Below are 21434 nucleotides of genomic sequence, written 5' to 3'. Positions count from 1 at the left end.
TCCTCGGGAGGGAGCCCTGGCTGTGGAGGGTGGCACGGAGCCTGCAGAGAGAGCTCAGGACAAGAAGCTGGGCTTGGAGGTCAGGGTCAAGGGTGCTGCGGGGGGAGGCACCGAGGCCGCAGGGCAGGAGCTGGGAGCGCCTGACAGTGAGGACTGTGGCTGCGGGTCAGACGAGAGCCATCTGGAGGCAGCGGGTGACAAGGGGGAAGAGCAGAAGCCAGTGTGCAAGGGAGTGTCCAGGGGGACCCACAGCAGGAAGGCGAAGGGGGACGTGATGGCTGGAGGGGACTGGGTCTGTTGGGTTTCAGAGTTAGGGAGGGGAGGCGTGGTGAAAGGCACACGGCCGAGGGGCAGGCAGGGGGCAGGCAGGTCGGACCCAGCCCCAGAGGGGTCCTGGAGTCCTGGACACAGGCGCACTAACAGCACTGTGCTTCAGGGTGTGCGTGCAGCTGTGGGGGATTTCACCCGACTCCTGAAGGGGCTGAGCCACAGGAGGCCTCTCAAAAACATCTTAAAGGTAATAAGGCTGGGATAAGTCCCCAGGTAAGTTGCCAGGGTAAACTGTGGGTCCCTGGGAGTCCAGACCCACTGCTGGGGTCCGACCTCATCACACTCGGGGCAGCTCTGGACACAGGTGCTCTGCCACGGAGACCTGCTGACCCCACCTCTCCTAGGGCCTCTGAAGGCCACGGGATGAACCATCCACTCTGTGAGTCCAGCAACGACGCCTCGCATGGCCACCAGTGCACCAGGCCCTGTGGGCAAGGGGATGGCACAGTCACGCCTGTGGTCGGACAGTGAACACAGCCTCTCCACAGAATGCGGCCATGTTGCAGGACCTCCTGGGAGTCCTGACTCCCCAGGACGAGATGGCCCTTGTGCAGCGCTGACACCTACCCAGGAAGGGTCCTTGGCCCAAGTTCTTGGCTCCCTCCTGCCCCTTCCCCTCACTCTGGGTGGACTGGCGAGGTTTCCCTTCACTCCTGACCTCCCTGTTTTCACCTAAAGATTAAAAGAGGCACACACTGAACAATGAGACCCTGGGCGACGCCCTGGCGTGCACAGGTCCAGGGAGGGCCCCAGGCCCCCTGCCCCATCATCCTCAGAGCTGCCAGGGCCAAGTGCCAGGAAACCCAGATCCCAGAAGATGCAGCAGTTCCACACTCAACCCAGATTTCTTCCTATTCCCCAGTGATCCGAGCTCAACTTGTGTTAATGCTCTGGGACAAAGGAGACAGTGACTTCGTTTCTTTTTGCTTAGGATTTTCTTGAATTTTATTATCAAATCTCCACTATAGAAACACTAAACAAAAGGGGAACATGAGGGTGAAGTATCACTAGAGACGCAGAGCACAGTGGTTGGGACACGGCCTCTGGAGCCAACCTCAGCTCTCCTCCTTACTAGCTCTGGTCCTCAGCTGGGTTCCCCGACATTTCTGCCTTGGTTCCCCATTTGGAAAACTGGGGTAATGGTAGTACCTAGTTAATGGGATTAAACAATTTAATATCTGAAAAGCATTTAAAACAAAACGGCAAATGATAAGTGCTATAAGTACCTGAAGAACAAAACGAAAACATCTTAAATTAAGTGGGTTAATTTCTCCATGGGCCCCTCAGGTCCTTATCCATATACACATTTTTTAGATCTGTTATAGTAGATATCACACACAATTCTATGTTCTTTTAATTCCTTTGTGCTAGGTATATTGAAGCCATGTCCAAAGTAATAATTTATAGTGATTGCCTAAAACAAATTACCAACTACCACCCAAGGAGGGAGTCATGAGCAGAGACAGGCAGTGGACCCTGGCCCCAGGTGGTGAGTCACCTTCGGCCCACACCAGCCTCTCCCTTCCAGGCTGCACCCTTTCTGCCCTCAGTGATCTCACGCACTCATCTTGTCTAAGGAGTTCATCTTGAGCAACAGCAAACACCCCACTCAAAACTACACTATTTCCTTTCTGGAACCAGATTAATATCCCATATTCTACCCCTTAAAGGGCACTAAACCCTGCCCCTATAAAAGCCAAATCTATCTGCATTTCTGTAATTATGCATAAAACGGTGTTACAAAGATTTCCACCCACATCTCAGCTCCTTGAGAAGTACATTCCAGTCCAACCCGCTCTGCACGACCCCCCCACAGAGCACACGATCACAGAGGTGGGAGCTCCTGCTGAAGGGTGCCCCCGCCAGATCCTCAAGCACAGGCTCCCGGTGGGCTGCGTGCGGAGTCCAGAGCTTCCTTCTCTGTGTTGATATGAGGCTGAAAGGGCTGAAGACTGCAGAAACCCTTTCCCTAATTTTCTCATTCATACCATTACTTCTAAGATATTCCCTACTGAAGGAGAAAGGGGGAGTCTTATTGAATTCTTAATGAGAAGCTTTCCCTTTTGATTTTATTTATAGGGTTTTCTCCCATAGGTCATCAAATGTACAAGAAATGAAACCCTCTGATCAATTCAAGGACGTTTCTCCTCGCTGTGACTCCTCTGGTGCTGAAGCAGGGCCGAGTGGCCGCTGAAGGCTCTTCCACACTGGCTGCATATGAAGCGCTTCTCTCCACTGTGCATTCTCTGGTGGATGATAAGGGAGGAATTCTTACAGAAAGCTTTCTCACAGTGGTTACACTTGTAGGGCTTCTCTCCAGTGTGGTTTCTCAGGTGCACAATCAGGGAAGAGCTCTCATTGAATGCCTTCCCACATTCATTACATCTGTATGGTTTCTCTCCAGTGTGAGTTCTCCGGTGTGCAATAAGGTGAGAGCTACAGTTAAAGGACCTTTCACACTGATTACATTTATAGGGTTTCTCACCAGTGTGAATTCTCCGATGAGCCACCAGGTGACAGCTCTGACTGAAGGACTTCCCACATTTATTGCACTCATAGGGTTTTTCTCCAGTGTGAGTCCTTTGATGCCTAACAAGGTGAGCCATTTGGCTGCAGGATTTCCCACATTTGTTACATTCATAGGGCTTAATTCCAGAATGAATGATTTCATGCTTAGTGAGGGCTGAGCGTTCTCTGAATGCTTTGCCACATTCCTGGCAGTTATAGGGTTTCTCCCCTGTGTGAGTTCTCTGGTGGGCAATGAGATGGGAGCTCCAGCTGAAGGATTTTCCACACTCAGTGCATTTATATGGTTTTGCTCCAGAGTGAGTTCGTTCGTGTTTACTAAGAGCTGAGTAATCCCTAAAAGCCTTCTCACACTCGTCACATTTAAAGGGCTTCTCTCCAGTATGCATTCTCATGTGGGCAATGAGGTGGGAGCTCCAGCTGAAAGACTTCCCACACTCTGTACACTCAAAAGGCTTCTCTCCAGTATGAGTCCTCTGGTGTCCAATAAGATGGGAGTTCCAGTTGAAAGATTTCCCACACTCATTACATACATAAGGTTTTTCTCCTGTATGTATCCTCTTGTGTACAACAAGGTGAGAATTCCAGCTAAAGGCTTTTCCACACTTGTTACATTCATAGGGTTTTATTCCAGTGTGAGTCCGCTCGTGTTTAGTAAGGGCGGAACGATTCCTAAAAGCTTTTCCACACTTGTCACATTCATAGGGCTTCTCTCCAGCATGACTCTTCTTATGCTGAATCAGGTAGGAGCTCCAGATGAAGGACGTGCCACACTCACTGTACTCAAAGGGCTTCTCTGCATTGTAAGAGCTTGTGTGTTGAGTGAGGAACGAGTCATACCCAAAGACTTTCTCCCACTCATTGTATTTACACACTTTCTCTACAGCACCAAGTTTCTGATGTTCCATAAAGGATGAGAAGTAAAAGATATTCTCATATTCTTTGTAATCATACTGGTTTTCTCCCATATGGAGTCTTGGATGTTCATTAAAGGATGGGCTCTGGTTAAAGATTTGATGGCACTCCTTATACTCATACAGTTTTTCTCCTGTGTGCATTCCTTTATGATCACCAAAATGTATTATATGGTTGAAAGACTTAACAGCATCAGTACATTTGAAAAGATCATCCCCAGTTTGCATTTTTACAGGGTGAACAGGGTGGAGGGACTGGTACAGGGCTTTGTCATAATCACTGTTTTCACAGGTGATCTTATCTGCATACATTATGGCTGAGTTGCACCTCCAGCTTTCAGCATGCACATCAGGTTTATAGAAATGCTCTAACTGAGAAACCCTCTGACAGGGAACGAAGTTTACGCTCTGGCTATACTCTGCCCCCAGTCCACAGAATTCAGAATTCAGTCCTCTCTGAGACAGGACTTGTTTTTGCATGAAGACCATTTGCCTCATAGCTGTACTCTGGTTTGTATGGCACATTTCTAATTGGTCTTTACATCCCCAAACTCCTAACCTAGAAAACCAAGGATCATCCCATATGTATCTTTTCAACTTCATGCCGTGGGATTGTTCTTCATTGAAAGTACTCTGTGCTGGGATCAAGGCACTGCTTTCATGACCTCTCATCCACTCTAAAAAGAAACAGAAAAGAGCCGTGAGGACACGGAGACCTAGGCTGGAAGGGTGATGAGCTTCATAGTCCATGCTATTGGAAGGCAACAGTGAATCTGTTCTCTGGAAGCCAGAGAAGTATCACAGCAGACAAGAGTGAGAAGGGAACACTGTTTACCAGAACACAACCCACACCACTGAAGAGGACTTTCCCATGAAAAGCAGAACCAGAACAAGGGTGTGCAGAAATGAGCAAACTTTGTCAGACTGTGTGCTTAAAACTGCACATCACCAAGATGGCCTGCTTCAGGACTGGCCCTGGCCCACTCCTGGGAATTGAGGTCTTGAAGTATTGTAACTGGTAGAGACTGTGACATGCTCCAGCCCTTGAAGCACACCTTACCTGCTCCTCCAGGCATCTCTGCAGGCCCTGCTGATCCTGGTGAGCTCTCCACCTGCTCCTCCAGGCATCTCTGCAAGCCCTGCCATTCCTGGTGAGAAGCTCTCTCTACCTGCTCCTTCAGGCATCTGCACAAACCCTGCTGTTCCTGGTGAGAAGCTCTCTCTACCTGCTCCTCCAGGCATCTACGCAAGCCCTGCTGATCCTGATGAACATCTGCTTTCCCTCTGGAAGGATGGAGTTCAGGGATTGCAGTAAGGTGTGCTGGCACTCTGCCCACATGAGCAACACCTCAAACACCCTAGACTCTCAGGCTCAGGCAGGTTTTCCAGCAGAAAACACTTCACATGGGCGTGTGTACCTCCACTGAAGAGCTGATGGAGACCTAGGCCAGGTTTCCTCTGGGCTGAGCCCTGCACACCTTTTCCTTTTGCTTGTAGGCCTTCATTATGACAAACCCCAGATCTGAGCACATTGATACCTGTGTGTGTGTGTCCTCCCAGAGGGCAATGAACCTGGGTTGGTCGTGGGGACTAAAAGGACACGTGAATGCTCTTAAGGTATGGGGGGAAAAGGGAAGGGAAGGGAAGGGCAGGGCGACTGGTTCAATAAAAGATGGAAATGCAGGCTTAGAAAATAACGTGCAAATCACCTAAGAGTGTCCTGGCTTACTTCTATGTTAGAACACCTTCATCATTCCCATCTTGACACCTGCCCCCCAAAAAGGAAGATGGGTGGGGTGAGAGAGAGCACCACCAGCAGACAGGAGCTTATCTGTGACAAAACGCTTTCACATTGTGTCTGTATCACGGAGTCCAGTTGAAGAGCAACACCATCGTGGTTTCAAAACACCCCCTAAGGTTACAATTCTTGTGAACTACACAATCATTTTTAGAGCAATGACACAAGATATGGACTGGAAAAGCAGGTGCATGACAAAAAAGCCAAGGGAGTCGCAGCCTGACCATCTGCACTCAAATACTGGTGCTGCCCTGTCCCTGTGTGGACTTTCCTGATGACTGGCTGAGAAAGAATCCAGCAAAATGCTGCCAAATTCCCTCCTTTCCCTTCAGCAACAAATCCTCACTGCTGAGGCAGCAGCCCTGCAGCAACAGGAGTCTGCTATTATGATAGATGCTCACATGCTCAGTGGCTTACAGTAACACAAGTTTATCATGGCACAGTTCCGGAAGGCAGCAGCCATCAAGGTGTGCCCTCCCCAGTGGCTCTGGGGAAGCCCTGCCCTTGCCCCCTCCAGCCTCGAGATGCTGGCTACCCTCTGCAGCTTGAAGCTTGCTCCCCATCTTCAAAGAACAGCACTCCCACCTCCACCTCTGTCCCACCTCCCGTCTCTCTGACCCTCCTGCCTCACTTTTGTTGAGGACCCCCATGATTTCATTTAGAATCTACCCGGATGAGCCAGGATGATCTCATCTCAGAATCTGTAATTTATTCACATCTGAGAAGCCCCTTCTGCCACACAAGGTGCCCTGTTCGCACGCCCTGGGGGTCAGAGTGTGGACTCCTTTGGCAGCCATCACACAGCTTCCCACGAGTATCCAGTGGGACCAGACTTTGTTCTCTTTCTCTAGCTTCTCTTCTCACTTCCCATGCACCACCTTGCTCTTTACGCACCTGAATTCATCATAACAGAAGCTTAACTCTGTTTGAGAACTGGCACTGATTACAAACTTCACACTTAGCTCTGAGATGTGAGTGCACCTTCATTTAGTTCTCAGATTCACTCCAGAGAAACTTAAGATGGTAGCTGACCAAATATAAGACCAAAGAACCGTTCCTGTCCAGCTCTACACAATGCCAGTGGCCCACGGAGCATGCACCAGAGACAAGCCAGAAGCACAGGAAGTCAGTGAACATGACAGAGCCAGGACATCAACCCCATCCCTCTGGAAAGGTGATTTTAAAAGTGGCTATATGGTCAAAATCAGATTTTCAGAATTCTGAAAATGAACCAGAGACTCAGATCAACCAGAAAGTGTTAAACAAGAAAAATAACAGTATCAATAAGGACAGTGACCTTTGTGGGTTTCAGTAATGTATCCTAGTCCTATCAGGGGCTCCCCAGCTCATCCGTAGTCCTGAAAAATAATAGCCCACGTGTCCAATACTGGGCGAGAAGAACAGAGCTGGAGCTTCTCCTAAGCCTCATTCCCAAACAACAGTCAAGAGTGGTCCTGCTTGTGGTCCCTAGAAACCCCAACAGAAAAGGTCACCTCTGTCCTACCTGACGGGGAACTCACAGTGTGCAGCAAGCCTTGAGGGAGCTGGCCAAGCCTGCACCTCAAGCTGTCAGGGGCAACAGCAAGCAGCTAGGTCCAGCAACACCCAGCTAGGCCATGAAAAGGACAAGCTCAGGAGTGAGATGCACACAGGAGCTCTGAGAAGCCCCAACCAAGAGGGCCACACACCCACATCGACAGGAAAACTACAAAGAGAGAGAACTGTCAAGGGAGAACTCTGAAAGCGGCAGGAGACAACTCCTCACACACAGGGGAGCCTCAACAAGTGGGCTGACATGAGTGCTTCTCATCTGAAACCGTGGGGCAAAAACCGTCCGTCCACCAGGAATCTTATATCCAGTAAAATTACTCTTGGAAAACAAAAGAGTCAAAGAGATTCCCAAAAAACAAAACCTGGAAGTTGCCAAACCCTCCCCTAAAGAAATGCTAGTAGCCGGGCACAGTGGAGCACGCCTGTAATCCCAGCAGCTGGGGAGGCTGAGACAAGAGGATCGCAGGTTCAAAGCAGCCTCAGCAATGGCAAAGCACTAAGCAGCTCAATGAGACCCTGTCTCTAAATAAAAAAAAAAAAAAATAGGGCTGGGGATGTGGCTCAGTGGTTGAGTGGCCCTGAGTTCAATCCCTGGTTCCACAAAAAAAAAAAGAAAGAAAAGAAATGCTAAAGGGAGCCCCTGAGGCAGAGAAGAAAGAACCACAGGCAGCGACTGCAAGTGAAGACCAACAAGAAAACCACAGATGTGAGGGCAAGAGGGGGCACGTGTCTTCGGCTGGTAACTCCCACTTCCTATTTGATTCAAAAGGCGATAACAGAGCAGCAGTTATAAAATCTCTGCTAGACACACAGGAGGTGACTCCTGAGAACAGCACAACAGGAAGGCAAGCCACAGCGAAGCAAAGCTAAAATACGGTCAAAATAGACTGGTACTAACTAAATGAGTCTGTTACAAGTTGAGATGCAAACTGCAGTGCCCAGAACCACCAGGAAAATGACTGGAAAACGTACAACAGCAGAGCAGCTGCGTCCGTGGGGTGCGTCCAGGTGCGGCTGCTGTTCTGGTGGGAAGAGCAACCTGAGCGAGCAGGCAGCTTTCAGGAGGCTTTCACTTTACGGTTTAGCAGCTTCGGTTTGAGACATGAATTTGCTGCCTAAATAAAAACTACTTTCTTGGTTTTTTCATTTTTAAAAGAAGAGTTTGTGGCCACAGGCTACAATTTGGGAAAAACAGAAAAAACAAAAGTTTTAAAGTTAAGTAAATGAAAGAGCAGTCATCTCAGAGAAGGGACAGCAGAGAAGGTGAGCACCATCGAGGGGTGCCCAGGGCTGGGAGTGGCCCAGCGAGCTGTTCTGACAGTCAGGTGGGGCGGCTGTGCTGAGAAGACAGCAGGAAAGTCAGGTGCCAGGGGGGGAGCTCCTGGGAGGGAGGCTCCAAGGTCCCCTTCTCTCACACAGGGGCCTGCCCTCACCTGGACAAGAGCTCTCGGGACACGTCTGCTCCACCAACCACGGTTCTTCTCCTTGTTCCAACAGGGAGATGACCTCAGGCTTGGCAATCTGATTCCCTGTGTGTGGAAGGAAAATGGGACTGTGAATCAAACAGGAGACAGCAGAGACAGACCTGCCCAGTCCTTCCACAATGCCAGGCCTGAGAAAGACGCTGTCCACTCCCCCAGTGGTGCCCCACTCACGACATCCCCTTGACCAGTCCTCATGCAAGGTCCCACCAGGGCTGAGGAAGCACGGGTCCTCGTACCTCATGAGTACTGGGGCTCCAGATCACCTCAGCCCTGAGAACTGGCCCCCGCCAGGGAGCCCCTGGGGCACTGCCATCTTCACAGTGTCACTCACCCACAGAGAGCAGGTGCCCATAGGTCTCCAGCATCACGTCCCGGTACAGAGTCCTCTGCACAAGATCTAGTTGCCCCCACTCTTCTTGGGTGAAGTCCACAGCCACGTCCTCGAAGGTCACTGGTTCCTAGGGAGCACGTGTTTCTCAGCCAGGGCCCCCCTCCAAGGTTTCCAGGGAAAGAACAAGACTGAAAGCCTGGAAGAGGAGACTGCAGGGAAGGGCCTCCTGGAGAGAGTCAAGAATCTGGCCCTTGTGGGCTGGGTCTCACCCAGGGCCCACACTGGGCAACTGGACGTGTGGGGCCCCAATAACCCAGCAAAGAGGAGCAGGTGTCTCCCAGTGACACCAGGTGGTGTGGACAGCTCACCTGGGCAGTCCCCTCCCTGCAAAGGCAGGCCATGAAGCCCAGATCAGAGTGGGAACAAGCTAAGGACACCAACAGCAGGCTAGAGACCACGGGGCCAACTCTGTGCTCCCACATGGGAACTCAGGCCCGGGAAGGGACTCAACATTCACATATGACCTCCTGGCCACCGTGGGGAAGCTTCCACCCCAGACCCTCCCTGTCCACTCCCAGGCCCTCTGAATGCATCCCCAGACCACCCCCAAGTTCATCCCAGACCCTCTCAATCCCTCTCAAGGACTGGAGCTAAGGGTGAGCAGGATGACCCAGGGTGGCTGGGCCAAGGGTAATGAGTCACAGTAGCCATCAAAATATGTGACCTAAATAAAACCCACACTGACATAAGAGAACAGGAAACTACAGGGAAAGGTGAAGCCTGACTTTTACAATGAAGACATCCCTGACAGTTCCTCTCAGAGATGAGTTGTGTGCCTCAGGCACCTGGCATCCAGGGGGGCACAGGGGGCAGTGAGTTCCTGCTCACTGGGCCTCACAGCCCACCATGCACATGGTCCTGACAGGGGCAGAGCCAGCCTAAGACAAACACCTGCCGAGCAGACAGGTGTGCAGAGCATCACTTCTACTCTGAGGGTCCCTGGACCCCTCCCTGCCCTCCCAGCACCCACCTCTCTCCTCTTCTGTCCTTGCTAGGCACAGCTCAGACACAGCCTGTGACCTCTAATCTCAGTGACCGACTCTCTCTCTGCACCAGAACTGCACCTTCCACTCACACCGTGACTGGCCTGAAGAGCCATCCCTGCCACAGCTCCCTGGAGACCTGCCAAGGCCCCACAGCCACTTGTCGCAGTCCCTTCCTCACCTGTGCCACGCATTTGCGGCAGCGAACATGCGCTAAGTGTAGAGACCAAGAGCCCTGGTGCCGAGTGACTGCTAGGCCGGGGGGTTCCTGCCTTGGGCTCCGACCCTCTGCAGCACAGACGGGGCTGGCACATCCCGTGAGCCACTTCTGACTGTGGGCCTGTGGGCTCCGTGCTGACCTCCTGCTTCTCTCACAGCCCTGTCCAGACCTGTTTGCTTGATGGCTACCTGTGTCTCTGCATTCTGGGATTCTGTCTGAATGGGACACAGGACAGAGAAGTGCACAAACCCTAAGCTCATGAGCTTTCAGAGCACAACACCTGTGGGGCAAGCTGGGAGGCCCTGCTCACTGTCCACACACCTCCCACTACCTGAACTCCCTGGGGTGGCACCTCAGCTGGCCTCCACAGCTACCTGTGCTTCACCAGGTTGCAGGCAGACTGCCACAAATTCACCTCCCAAGACCCCAGAGGAACCACCGATTTTTTTTTTAAGCACTGAAGAATCACACCTAATAGGCACTGCATTGAAGACAAATGAATAGAATGAAATCACTGGAGAAGGGTTTTGCAACCCCTAATAATAAAGTGGATGCTGACAACAACCACGGACAGCAGCTGGGCCAAGGAGAAAGGCCGACAGGGAGCTTTAGGATGGGGGTGGAGGATAGGGGGATAGGAAGGGTAGTAGAATGAAACGGACATTATTATTACTGTGCGTATATATGTGACTGCATGACCAATATGATTCTGCAACCTGTACCCTCAGAAAAATGAGAAATTATATCCCATCTGATTCAAATGTATGATATGTCAAGGTCATTGTACAGTCATGTGTAACTAATTAAAACAAATAAAATTTTAAAAAAAGATGGGGGTGGGGGCATATCACCACCTGCTAATCCATCCTTCGCCTGAAAATCAAGCCACCAGACATTGTGTGCCTTCTGATGCAACAAAGCAGGAAGGGCCAGAGCCACACAGAAGTACTGTCAAAAATACCAAACGGGCCTGGGGCTGTGGCTCAGCAGTAGAGCACTCGCCTAGCACGTGCGAGGCCCTGGGTTCAATCCTCAGCTCCTTTATTAAAAATAAACAAATAAAGGTATTGTGTCCAACTACAGTTAAAAAAATAAATATTCAAAAAAAATACCAAATGGATCTGCACAGCTCCCTAGTCCAACCGGCAGTTCACAGGACCCAGGGGCAGGACTCATTTGATGACATCACAAGGAAAAACCAGGCAAACCAGCCAAGGCACCAGTTTCCTCAGCATACCAGGCACAAGCCATGTGTGGGTTTTCTGTGGATCCCGATACCAACAAACCAACTCTACGAAGATATTTGGGCTGGGCATGGTGGTGCACATCTGTCATATCAGCCCCTCAGAATGCTGAGGCAGGAGGATCACAAGTCCAAAGTCAGCCTCAGCAACTTAGCGAGGTTCTAGGAACTGTCTCAAAATGAAAAAAAAAAAAGACTGGGGATATACCTCAGTGGTAAAGTACCAAAACAGAGAAGACGACATTTTGGGGACAAGTGAGCCAGCCTGAAGTGCACCAGGTACTAGGCAACGTTAAGGAACCAAGTTAAATTCCTGGGTGATAAATGCTCTGTGGCTACAGCCTAAAAGGTACCTCTCTTACAGACCCAGTCATTCTTACAGGTGAAATGATAGGATCTGAGACTTGATTCAAAATACTCATTTTAACAAGAAGGTGGCTGGAGCGAATGAAACGGCAGGAGCTGAAAGCTAGCAGGCGCTGAAGCTGAGGATCATGGGGGCTGTGGAAGGCTTGGAGGCAGGGGACTCCCGCACCATCACCACAGTGATGAAAGGGACTCTGCAGACGTGACTGAAATGGGGAGGTTATCTCAGAGTATCAGGTGATCCGACGTGGCCACACAGTCCTCCTGGGAGGGAGAGAGGGAGGGAGGCAGGAGGGTCAGCCAGTCACAGGATGGAGGCAAAGGTCACAGCACTGTGCTGAAGACAAAGGGCACAAGCAAGGAGGGCAGGTGGCCCCTAGAAACCTGACCGGCAGGAAAGCTGACTCCCCTAGGGCCTCCAGCTGGAACAGACTTCCGCGCTCCAGAAGAGAGAGTCCGTGTTGTTCTAAGCCATCACGTCTGTGGCGGTCTGTCACAAGGGACTGCTGTACGTCTACATCTATGCAGGTGTGGTGGTGCATGCCCACACTCCAGCTACCAAGGAGGCTGAGGCAGGATGGCAAGTTCAAGCAAGTTCAAACCCAAGGAACCTAACAAGTCACTATCGCTACATAAAAAGCAAAAAAAGCTAGAAGTGTAGCTCAGTAGCAGAAAACTCCAAAGAAACCGTGTGCAAGCGCATGTGTGTATTTGTGTGTGTGAAAAAATGGGTCAGCAGCACCAGAAGTTCCACATAGTGTGTCAGAAATGCTGACCCAGTAAATGGAGCAGAGGAAGGCTGCAGCGGGAGCAAGGATGGCTCTGGGCACCTACTTGGCAGGAGGGAGTTGAGCTGGAACACTCGCAGCAGAGCCAGACTCAGGATGGCTCCCCGTCACCCCAATGTGGTCCATGCCACCAGCACTGCACTTGCACCTGGGCAAAGCCCATGAGCATTCTGGACCCAAGTGTGCAAAGTGGGTTCCCAGGCTGCCGCCGGAGTTGAGACCCCTGCAGTTAGGCCTGGGGTCTAAGTGGCCCAAGCTGAGACAGGCAGCAGCACTGACCTGCGGATCCTGGCCACCGAGGCCCACCGCCTCCAGAGAGGGACTTGTCAGGAGGGCGGGCATCTATTCAGCTGCAGCAGACACACACACAGCCTCACAGCCCTTCCCTGGTAAACACAGACAGACCAGAGGACCCCTGGGACAGCAGAAACACCTGCCACCCAGGAAGACAGAACTCGGCGGCCAGGCAGAGCAGCACCCAACTTTCAGTGAACTGTAGGTCCCATTCTCAGCCTCTCAGCCCAGGAAGACTGCAATGGAAAACGAAGCAGACTAGAGAAACACTCTCTGGGGACATGGAAGGCGTCCCAGACGTGGAGAACAGAGGCCCTGCACTCAGCTCAGGACCCCCGAGAGCTCTGTGGAGGTGGGAATGACGGCCAAGCCTCCCTCTCTCCCTGAGGACAGATATGGAATGCAAAGCAGAAATAACAGCCAGCAATTTGTTGAGGAGGCCCATCATTCAGTAGAGGACCCCAGAGCGAGAACATAAAGAAGGAGAAAGTTACCTTTTAAAACACAGTTCTCTTAAAATAAGACACACACACACACACACAGCCATAAACAAAGCTCTACATTTGAAAAAAATGTACCAAGAAACACAGGACACAAGTTAAGACAAGCCACAGACTGGATATGGCAAAGCATGAGGGCCCAGAGTGCATGGGAAATACCTACACAGCAGCACAGCAATGTCTAGAAATCCAAGGACAAGGGAATGAAACAGAGAGAAAATACAAATGGCCAACCAAGACACCAAAAGATATTCTATCTCACTAGTATCCAACTAAAATAATGCAGCAGGACTTTGGGTCATAAGGTCATTTCCCTGCTGAGCCACACAGCAGCAGGCCTGGGAACTCAGCAGCACTCCCCTCCAGGGACATGCTAGGGGAGGTCTCACAGCCACGGGACATTCCCCATGTGGTTTACGGCAAAGACAACAGAGGCAGGCCTCACACGCCCACCCAGAAGAAAGGGTGGCAGGGCAAGCTTCCCCACGGGGCCACCTGGCGTAACCCACCTCTATCAACACAGGCCACCTCAAAGTTCCACAAAGGAAGCTTTAAAGAAGCAACAGGTACAAGGGAGGAAACTTCACAAAGATCAGATTGTACATCTCTGCTGTCTACATAGTTTGTTATGAAAACGAAAAAGCATTATCTGTGTACACACCAGATCCATGACCGGCAGCTCTGGAAAAGAATGAGAACCACTGAGGACAATGTAAAGAAGGAACCCAGCAAACGTGACCACACATCACTCCTCAGAGTGATGGGACTGGTGTTTGTTCAACTGCTTTTTATATTTTTCTATAACTTAACAATCTGTCAAAAGAATATTTAAAATAAAAATTTCCAGAATTTAAAAAACGAGACATTATCAAACTCGGAGGCCTGAGGACTAAAAGCAGGAAGAACCAGTCCAGCTGAATACTCCCCCATGCTAGTGGCCTCACCTCAGGGACAGTAAGAGGACACAGTGAAGAGCTTCCAGAATTGCAATGAAACACAAAGTCCCGGAGCTGAGGGCAAGTCCTCCCCTAGTGTGGAGACGCAGGACCCACACTATTACCTGCTGCTTTGGGGTGATGGGAAGGAATGAGGCCTTCAGCTCCAAAGAAGCCCTTCCAAGCTAAACTCCCTTTCCCATGATGGCTGTGAAGATGCCCCACCAAACCCAAGAAACCTTTGCACATCACTCCGTGCACAAGTATGCACTTGTCTAGGCCCTTCCCACATCTGCTTACTCACAACCCAAAAGGGTCTGAGAGAGGAGTCCAAGGTGTTGATCGGGCTTAGCTGCCTGCCCCAAAGACTATTTCCTGATTGCTCATCACCTGGGTTCCGTGACAGGCTCTCCTTCATGGAACCCTGGGCAACTGGCAACCATTTCTTTGGTATCTCTTTCTTCCCCCAGTACTGGAATTGAACATAGGGCCTCTCATGTGCTAGGCAAGTACCCTACCCCTGACTTCAACCCCAGTGCTTGTTATTAGTATCTTAACTAGACAGTCAAGAAGGACCAAGGATGGGTGCAGGGTATTACTAGTGTTTTATATACCTGTTTTATCATGCAGAAGTTCCTGGTGAATTGCTGCAGAAGGGTTTCAGAGCATTTCCACATTGGGGAGGTTGGCTGGCATTTTAGATAGACTGAAATATTATCACTGCTGTTACTATTGTCCCTTATTCCATGAAATAACAGGATCTGGGCTCCTGCTAGCTGGCACTTCACTAAGTAGCTTGTTCCCAAGAATGGACTGTGCAGGTAATGAGGGATGACAGCATTTGATGTTCTCACCAGGTAGATGCTTTATTTCAATAAATATTTAACTTGGAAGGAACCCTAAAAAGATACAGGCTCATCTGTGTTCCTGAAGTCATTGATTAATTTAAAAAATCTCACAATTCAAGTCCAAGTTTCCCACAGGGAAGAATCCAAATGAGTGTGGGAAGGGGGCCAGGAGCATGGGCTCAGAAATCACAACTCTTCAGACATTAGAGGGTACTGTTGTTTTAATGTTGTTTTATTTTCTCAGCATTAACTCTAATAGGTTCTCAGAAACCCTGACATAAATGAACAGCACAGCACAGCGGTCAGTCAGGCTTCTTCATGGCACTGTTACCACTAACCGGTTCCCAGGAGACTGATTCAGGGCCCGCCTCAGCCTAGGCTGCTGCACTGCGGCTCTGCTACACATCTAGGAATGACTGTACCCACGAGGACAGCAGTGGACCCCACAGCTGCCCAAGTCCAGACCCAGGAAAGCAGCACCACATCACTGCAACCAGGCCCTTCTCCTTCCCAGGAAGCAGCACTGCCTCATGGGGCTACACAATTATGATTCACTTCACCTTTCCGCTTTGAAAATGCATTTTGGTGGAGGTGTAAAGTTAAGTGATGTAATTTGTAAAAGCATTATAACACAGTGCCTCACATTTACTTGATTCGTTAACTTATAAATAAAAGACCTAAATAATGTAATGAAACTATTTATTTGAAGACCTAAATAATGTGATGAAATTATTTTCTTTGCCTTTTATAACCAGGAATCAACAAAGTAAATGGAAGTTTGATGAATTAGAAAAAATGGATTAAAAATCTCCTATTTAGAAACATGGGATAATCTTAAGAAACTGAAATCAGTTAAAAAATGTGCCTCAATCATGAAAAGGAATAAACACTGATGCACACCCCTACAAGGACGAGCCTGGGACACTGCACTAGGAGAAAGCAGACAGACACTCGAGGCCACAGACCATGGTTCCAGGGACCCGAAGCCTCTGCACAGGCAGATCCATAAAGAAGGCAGATCAGCAGCTGCTGGGCTGGGGGCAGGGGAACAGGGAGTGACTACTAGAGGGTACCGGATTTCTCTTCAGGGTGATAGAAATGTTCTAGAATTAGATGCTGGTGATGTATGTATAACTCTGTGAATATATTAAAAAAAACCCTATGAAATACTTTTAAACAGCACAGTTTATGTGGATATTTCAACAAAGCTATAATGAAAAAAAATTTAATGCCTGCCTCTGGTGGAGACTGAGCAGGAAAGGGAAAGGGACAATGCCTGTCCCACAAGTCTACTGTCCTGTTTCTCTCAGGAGCCACACTGTGCCCTCAGTCCTGAAGCCCCCGGCTTCGACTCCCTGTATCTCTGACCTTGCTCTCCTCCCCAGCTCCACCCTGCTTCCCACAGCCCTGCCCTCCACACTTCCAGGAGCACCCCTCCAGCCACCTCTGAACTTGTACCTCCTGCTCCCAACACTTCTGAGGCTCCAACCCTCCCAGGGTGGAGTCCCAGCTCTCAGCCAGAACGCAGGTTCTTTCGGGTCTCTCCAGTCTGAAAACTAACTGGGGTCAGTCTTTGTCTAGACACTGGCCGTACAGTGCACCCCCAGCCCCAAAACACACCTGAGGTGCTGCAGGTGAGGCCCTTCTTCTACAATGCCCGCCTGGCTGATGCATGCCCTCCTGGCTCCGATCTTCCACAGCTGCTCTGTGCCCACTGGCCTCAATGCAGTTGCCCATCTCCCAGCATCAGCTGGACTGAGCTGCTCAGGGCCCTCCCCACAGAACACAGGCAGCCCAGGCCACCTATGAGATGGCATTAGCTAGTGAATGACTTCTCTAGAAAGGAGTCTGGGAGGTTCTCAGGGTAGAGGCTGACACCTGTCCTTGCATTCCTTCACCAGTCAAGGAGGGCACTATCCACATCAGCCTCAATCAGATCTGAATACATGAAACAGGTGGGAGGAGGAAGGGGGGCTGCCAGCCAAGTGGGCCACCCTTCATCCGCACAGAACCCTAGGAGAGTTGTGGCTCAGCACTCTGGACAGGCGGGTTGTGACAGACTCTAAGTCATGGACCACTGATGAATTCTCCCCACCAGCACTCCAAACATGAACATCTGGCTGATTCCTTTTCTACCCAAACCCTTGCTATTGTAAACTGAGTAACCACCATGATTGGGATGGCCAGTGACAACGTGGACACACATCCTTTGGGAATACAGTTCCCCTTCAGGAAAAAGGGGAAGCCCATCTCACCTGGACCTGGGCTGCTGGGTGCCCAGCAGCCCTCCTCCCCTCCTCGTTGCTCCCATCCATGAGCCACGCAGAGTCCTGAGGACACAGAGCTAAGGAAGGAAAAAGAAGTCTCGGAGGCAGCTCTTTCCTTACAACAGCTCCACCCACCAGTGCTCCCTCCTGGGGGCTGAGGAAGACTAGCTGCCCTCCCTTCATGGCAAAGGAGCAGACTCGCTTCTTCACTCAACAGAAGGCAATGTGGCCCAGAAGAGGAAAAGGCACACAAGTGAACACACCAGTCCCTCGCTGACCCCCTGTCATGGGCAGCAGCTGGAGCCCTGACGGCTGCACATTGACTCCCACATCCTGCCCTGGGCTGACCTCATCACTCTTTCCCCCCCAGGAGCCCTCCAGCTCTGAACAGGGTCAGATCTGGACCACAGATCCCTGCCCTGAAGAACCCCCAGGTCCCCACTCTGACCCCAACTGAGGCAGATCAGTGCAGGGTGAGGCCACATGTGGCAGTCAACATGGCCGAGGACATGGCTCTCAACTCACCCCAGGAGGCCCACGGGTCAACAGCTGCCATCCCCCAGGACTGGTCCATAAGGGCACCTGCACAGAAGGATCAGGTTAGGGCTGTGACACCAAGCCAGGTGAATAAAGGTGACAAAATGGAAAAGGAGGGCTGCGACTGCGGCTCAGCGGTAGAGCGCTGGTCTCGCAAATGTGAGGCACTAGGCGCGATCCTCAGCACCACATAAAAATAAATAAATAAAGATACTGTGGTCATCTAAAACAAAACAAAAAATGGAAAAGGAGACTGCCTCACTGAGGGGAATGACAAAGTTCCACAGAGCCAAGGCAAGTGGATTTGTAAGGGAAATGCACACAGAGTCAGTGTTAGGAAATGTATCCACACAATGTAACCATAGGACAATTAAAAACCACCTTTTAAAGGCTTGAGGTATCTGACAAATACAGTATTATCTAATTTTTTTTAAAAAATTAGATAATAATAATCCTAATTACTAGGATAGTTTCTTGATGTCTAGTGATGAAAATCTCACTTGAAAATAAAACATACCACTGACATCACACTATCGTTTAACACTGTTTTTAAATTACAGATCAATGCAGCTGGGAATAGTGGCACATGCCTGTAATCTCAGCAACTCCAGAGGCTGAGGCATGAAGATTAGAAATTCAAGGGGACAGCTTCAACAACTCCATGAGGCTCTGTCTCAAAATAAAAAGAAGCAGGGATGTTGCTCAATGGTAAAGCACCTCCGGGTCAATCCCCAGTATAAAAAACAAAAAAGTAAAAGTAAAAAACATGGACAGCTTTAAAGACATTTCTATTATATGTATGATGCTCTTCCAAGAAACCCCACAAATCACCAGAAAATCTTTTGAGTTAGTGTCCCTTTTCAGGAGCTGACTGTAAAATATAAACAAGTCAGTCTTTTTTATTTTTTTAACAGCACTTTTTTATTAGTTGTTGATGGACCTTTATTTTATTTACTTACTTGTATATGGTGCTGAGAATCGAACCCAGTGCCTTACACATGCTAGGCAAGTGCTCTACCACTGAGCCACAACCCCAGCCCCAACAAGTCAGTCTTTTATGCCAACTTTCTCCCCCTTACCAGCAACCAGTTCTAATTCTCTACTAAGACAGGCAAATCCTCTCCCATCCCCCAGAATCCTCAGCCCTGACCCAGTGCTACAGCAGGTCCCATCTAGGGAAGGCCCAGACAACACAGGATTTGGACTCACCCCACGAGGCCCACGGGTTGATGGCCGCCATCCCTGAGGACAGATCAACCAGGTGCCTGTCCAGGAGCACCACCTGCCCAAGAGCACTTGATTCCCAGTCTAGAGACAAAAGTGGAAAAGACAGAGTGGTCCTTTTTCACAGAAGACCCAGTGGGAACAAAGAAGAAAGTAACCCACAGAAGTAACTAAAGAGTCCCCGTAAGCATTACAACGTAGCAGAATTTCTGGAGAGAAATGAAGGGTAACTTGAATAAACCCAGGGTGCCATCTGGATAAGGGTGAAAACTTATCATTCCCAAGAAAGGGAGTCGACTTAGACGGAACTTTCGGATGATCTAACAAAAATTACTGTGAAATCTACCTGCAGATACAGTCATGGTCTAGGGCTGGAAGACGGGAAAGTGGGAGGTGACAGCTCCCATTGGGGTGCAGGTGCCTTCTGGGATTATGAAAATGTTCTGGGACAGACGGTGGTGACTGCTGCACAACTTTATGGAGAGACAACAAAACCACTGAATTGCTCGCTTTAAAACGGTGAATCCTGGGTCTCCTAATCTTAAAAAAAAAAAAAAAAAAATGCACCTGCAGGACCTCGAGGCCGGTGCTGGCCAGCCCGCGCGCGTGGCCGAGTCGGGGCCGGGGGGCGGAGCGGAGCGACTGCCGGGCGGCAGGCCTGCGCCGGAGCGCGGACCCGTCCGGAGGCCCGGGGCGCGAACAAAGCGCGGCGGGCCGCTCGCACGCCACGGCGCCTGACGCCAGCCGCCGCCGCACGCCCAGCACCGGCGGTTCCCACCCACGTCTGACGTCCTCCTGCGCCGGCCGGGACGCGGAGCGCCTGGGGCAGCGGGCCGCTGCTGCCGCTCGGGCGGGCCCCGCGAGCGGCCCGCCTTACCTGGCTCGCGGCCCCCCTGCGCGGCGGGGCAGGTCGCGCCCGCCCGAGCCGCGGGCCGAGGGCAACGGGCGCGAAGCCGGCGCGGAAAGAGCCAGCGCCGGCCCCGCCCTAGAGCCGCGCCGGCCCCCACCACTGGCGCCACCTCTCCGCGCCCCCTCTCCCGTCCCCCGGCTTCCGGCGGCGGCAGCGGCAGCGGCCCCACTGCCCGGGCGAAGGCCTCACGGCGGCCGCGGACAATGGCGGCCGCTCCCCCGGCGCCGACCAGGACGTGCCGCGGAGGCTGCTGGGAGCTGTAGTTCACCGGGCCGCGCTTCCGGTCCTGGCCGGAAGCGCCGCGAGGGACGGCACCCCGGCCGCTCTGCTGCGCGACCGCTTCCGCGGCTCCGGGAGTGTACCCCGCCAGCCTTCCAGGCTGCCCTCGCCCGCCGCCTGGGAGACCCGGAGCGGGCGGCCTGAGCTCCGTCTGCTGAGCGCGCTGCGCCGGTCCTCCGAGATGAGGAGCCCGGTCCTGAGCCCCCCTCGCCTGCGGGGCACGCCGCTGCGAAGGCCGGGCTGCCCCGCACCTGCCGATGGCGGGCCCTGGAGGCCCGCCCCGGCTGTTGGCTCGACCGCGGCCCAGGAGCAGGACTGGGAGTGGAACGGGCTCCAGCCCGGGCCTCTGGCCCTAGTTGGCCCATGACCCCAGGCGGAGCCACCGGTGCCCAGGGTCCTAGGGCCTGACCTGTGCGGGGCGTCTTCCCCTCTTCACCTTCTTACTGGGAAAGTAACTTTTCACGCCCACCGGGCTCAGGTCTCGGGCATTCACTGAGCCTAAACCGTGACAGCCAGGATCTACAGTGTAGGGAGGACAGGAGAGCACACGAGGGAAGAAATGGAGTACAGTGGCTCTGGAGAGGGGTGTGCACACCATAGTTTGTAGAGAAGCCATGGCTCAGCTTTGACAGGACGGGGAGAGTGTCCCCAGGAAGCACATTGACCCTTGGAAGACACTTTTGCATGTTCAAACAGATGGAGAGGTGGGTCAGGCCGAGAGGGGAAAGTGCAGAGGCTGAGGAGCATGTTAGAAAATAAGTAGGTGACTTAAGCTGCTGGAGTGGAGAATGTATAGAGATGGACAAGAATGAGGAGAAATGGGGGCAAGAAGACACATTCCTTAAGGAGACCAGAAAGCTGCCAATATAAAGTTGATCAGCCGTATGTTTACTTAATGTCTCTTGTCCTTCAAGACCGAGGACACCAAGATAAGAATCTAGTATAATTTTCAAAATTCTGACTTTGCAGGAAGATCTGAGCCTAGCCCCCCTAAGCAGGATGAGTTACCCCCTGATGGAAACTGAGGCTGCCCCCACCCTGTACAC

General features: G+C 51.4%; 1 protein-coding gene across 5 annotated transcripts; it reads right to left on the bottom strand.

The window, feature by feature from the left end:
- Positions 1–1293: 1293 nt before the first annotated feature.
- Znf606 (zinc finger protein 606) lies at positions 1294–19867 on the bottom strand. Of its 5 annotated transcripts, XM_026379717.2 has the most exons (8): positions 19767–19867; positions 19546–19672; positions 19185–19283; positions 17964–18020; positions 17427–17515; positions 8935–9061; positions 8553–8648; positions 1294–4447 (listed from the first exon to the last, which is right to left on the bottom strand). In XM_026379717.2, the coding sequence occupies exons 2-8, from the start codon at positions 19559–19561 to the stop codon at positions 2463–2465; spliced, it is 2469 nt and encodes an 822-aa protein (XP_026235502.2). In that variant the 5' UTR covers positions 19562–19672; positions 19767–19867; the 3' UTR covers positions 1294–2462. The 5 variants fall into 5 exon arrangements, with proteins under 5 accessions (XP_026235502.2, XP_026235503.1, XP_026235505.1 ...); XM_026379718.2 differs by lacking the exon at positions 19546–19672; XM_026379720.2 differs by lacking the exon at positions 19546–19672 and having other exon boundaries at positions 19776–19800.
- Positions 19868–21434: the final 1567 nt, after the last annotated feature.

This window comes from Urocitellus parryii, chromosome 15, assembly GCF_045843805.1.
Source record: "Urocitellus parryii isolate mUroPar1 chromosome 15, mUroPar1.hap1, whole genome shotgun sequence".
NCBI classification, from domain to species: Eukaryota; Metazoa; Chordata; class Mammalia; order Rodentia; family Sciuridae; genus Urocitellus; species Urocitellus parryii.
This window is presented reverse-complemented; position numbering and strand designations above follow the sequence as displayed.

What these genes read in the sequence shown, in the direction of transcription:
- Znf606 (XM_026379717.2), bottom strand. An exon ending in TGGGCACCTGCTCTCTGTGG is followed by an intron (nt 8,649 to 8,934) that starts GTGAGTGACACT and finishes TTCCACACACAG; the next exon opens with GGAATCAGATTGCCAAGCCT. An exon ending in TCCCGAGAGCTCTTGTCCAG is followed by an intron (nt 4,448 to 8,552) that starts GTGAGGGCAGGC and finishes GTTTCTTTTTAG; the next exon opens with AGTGGATGAGAGGTCATGAA.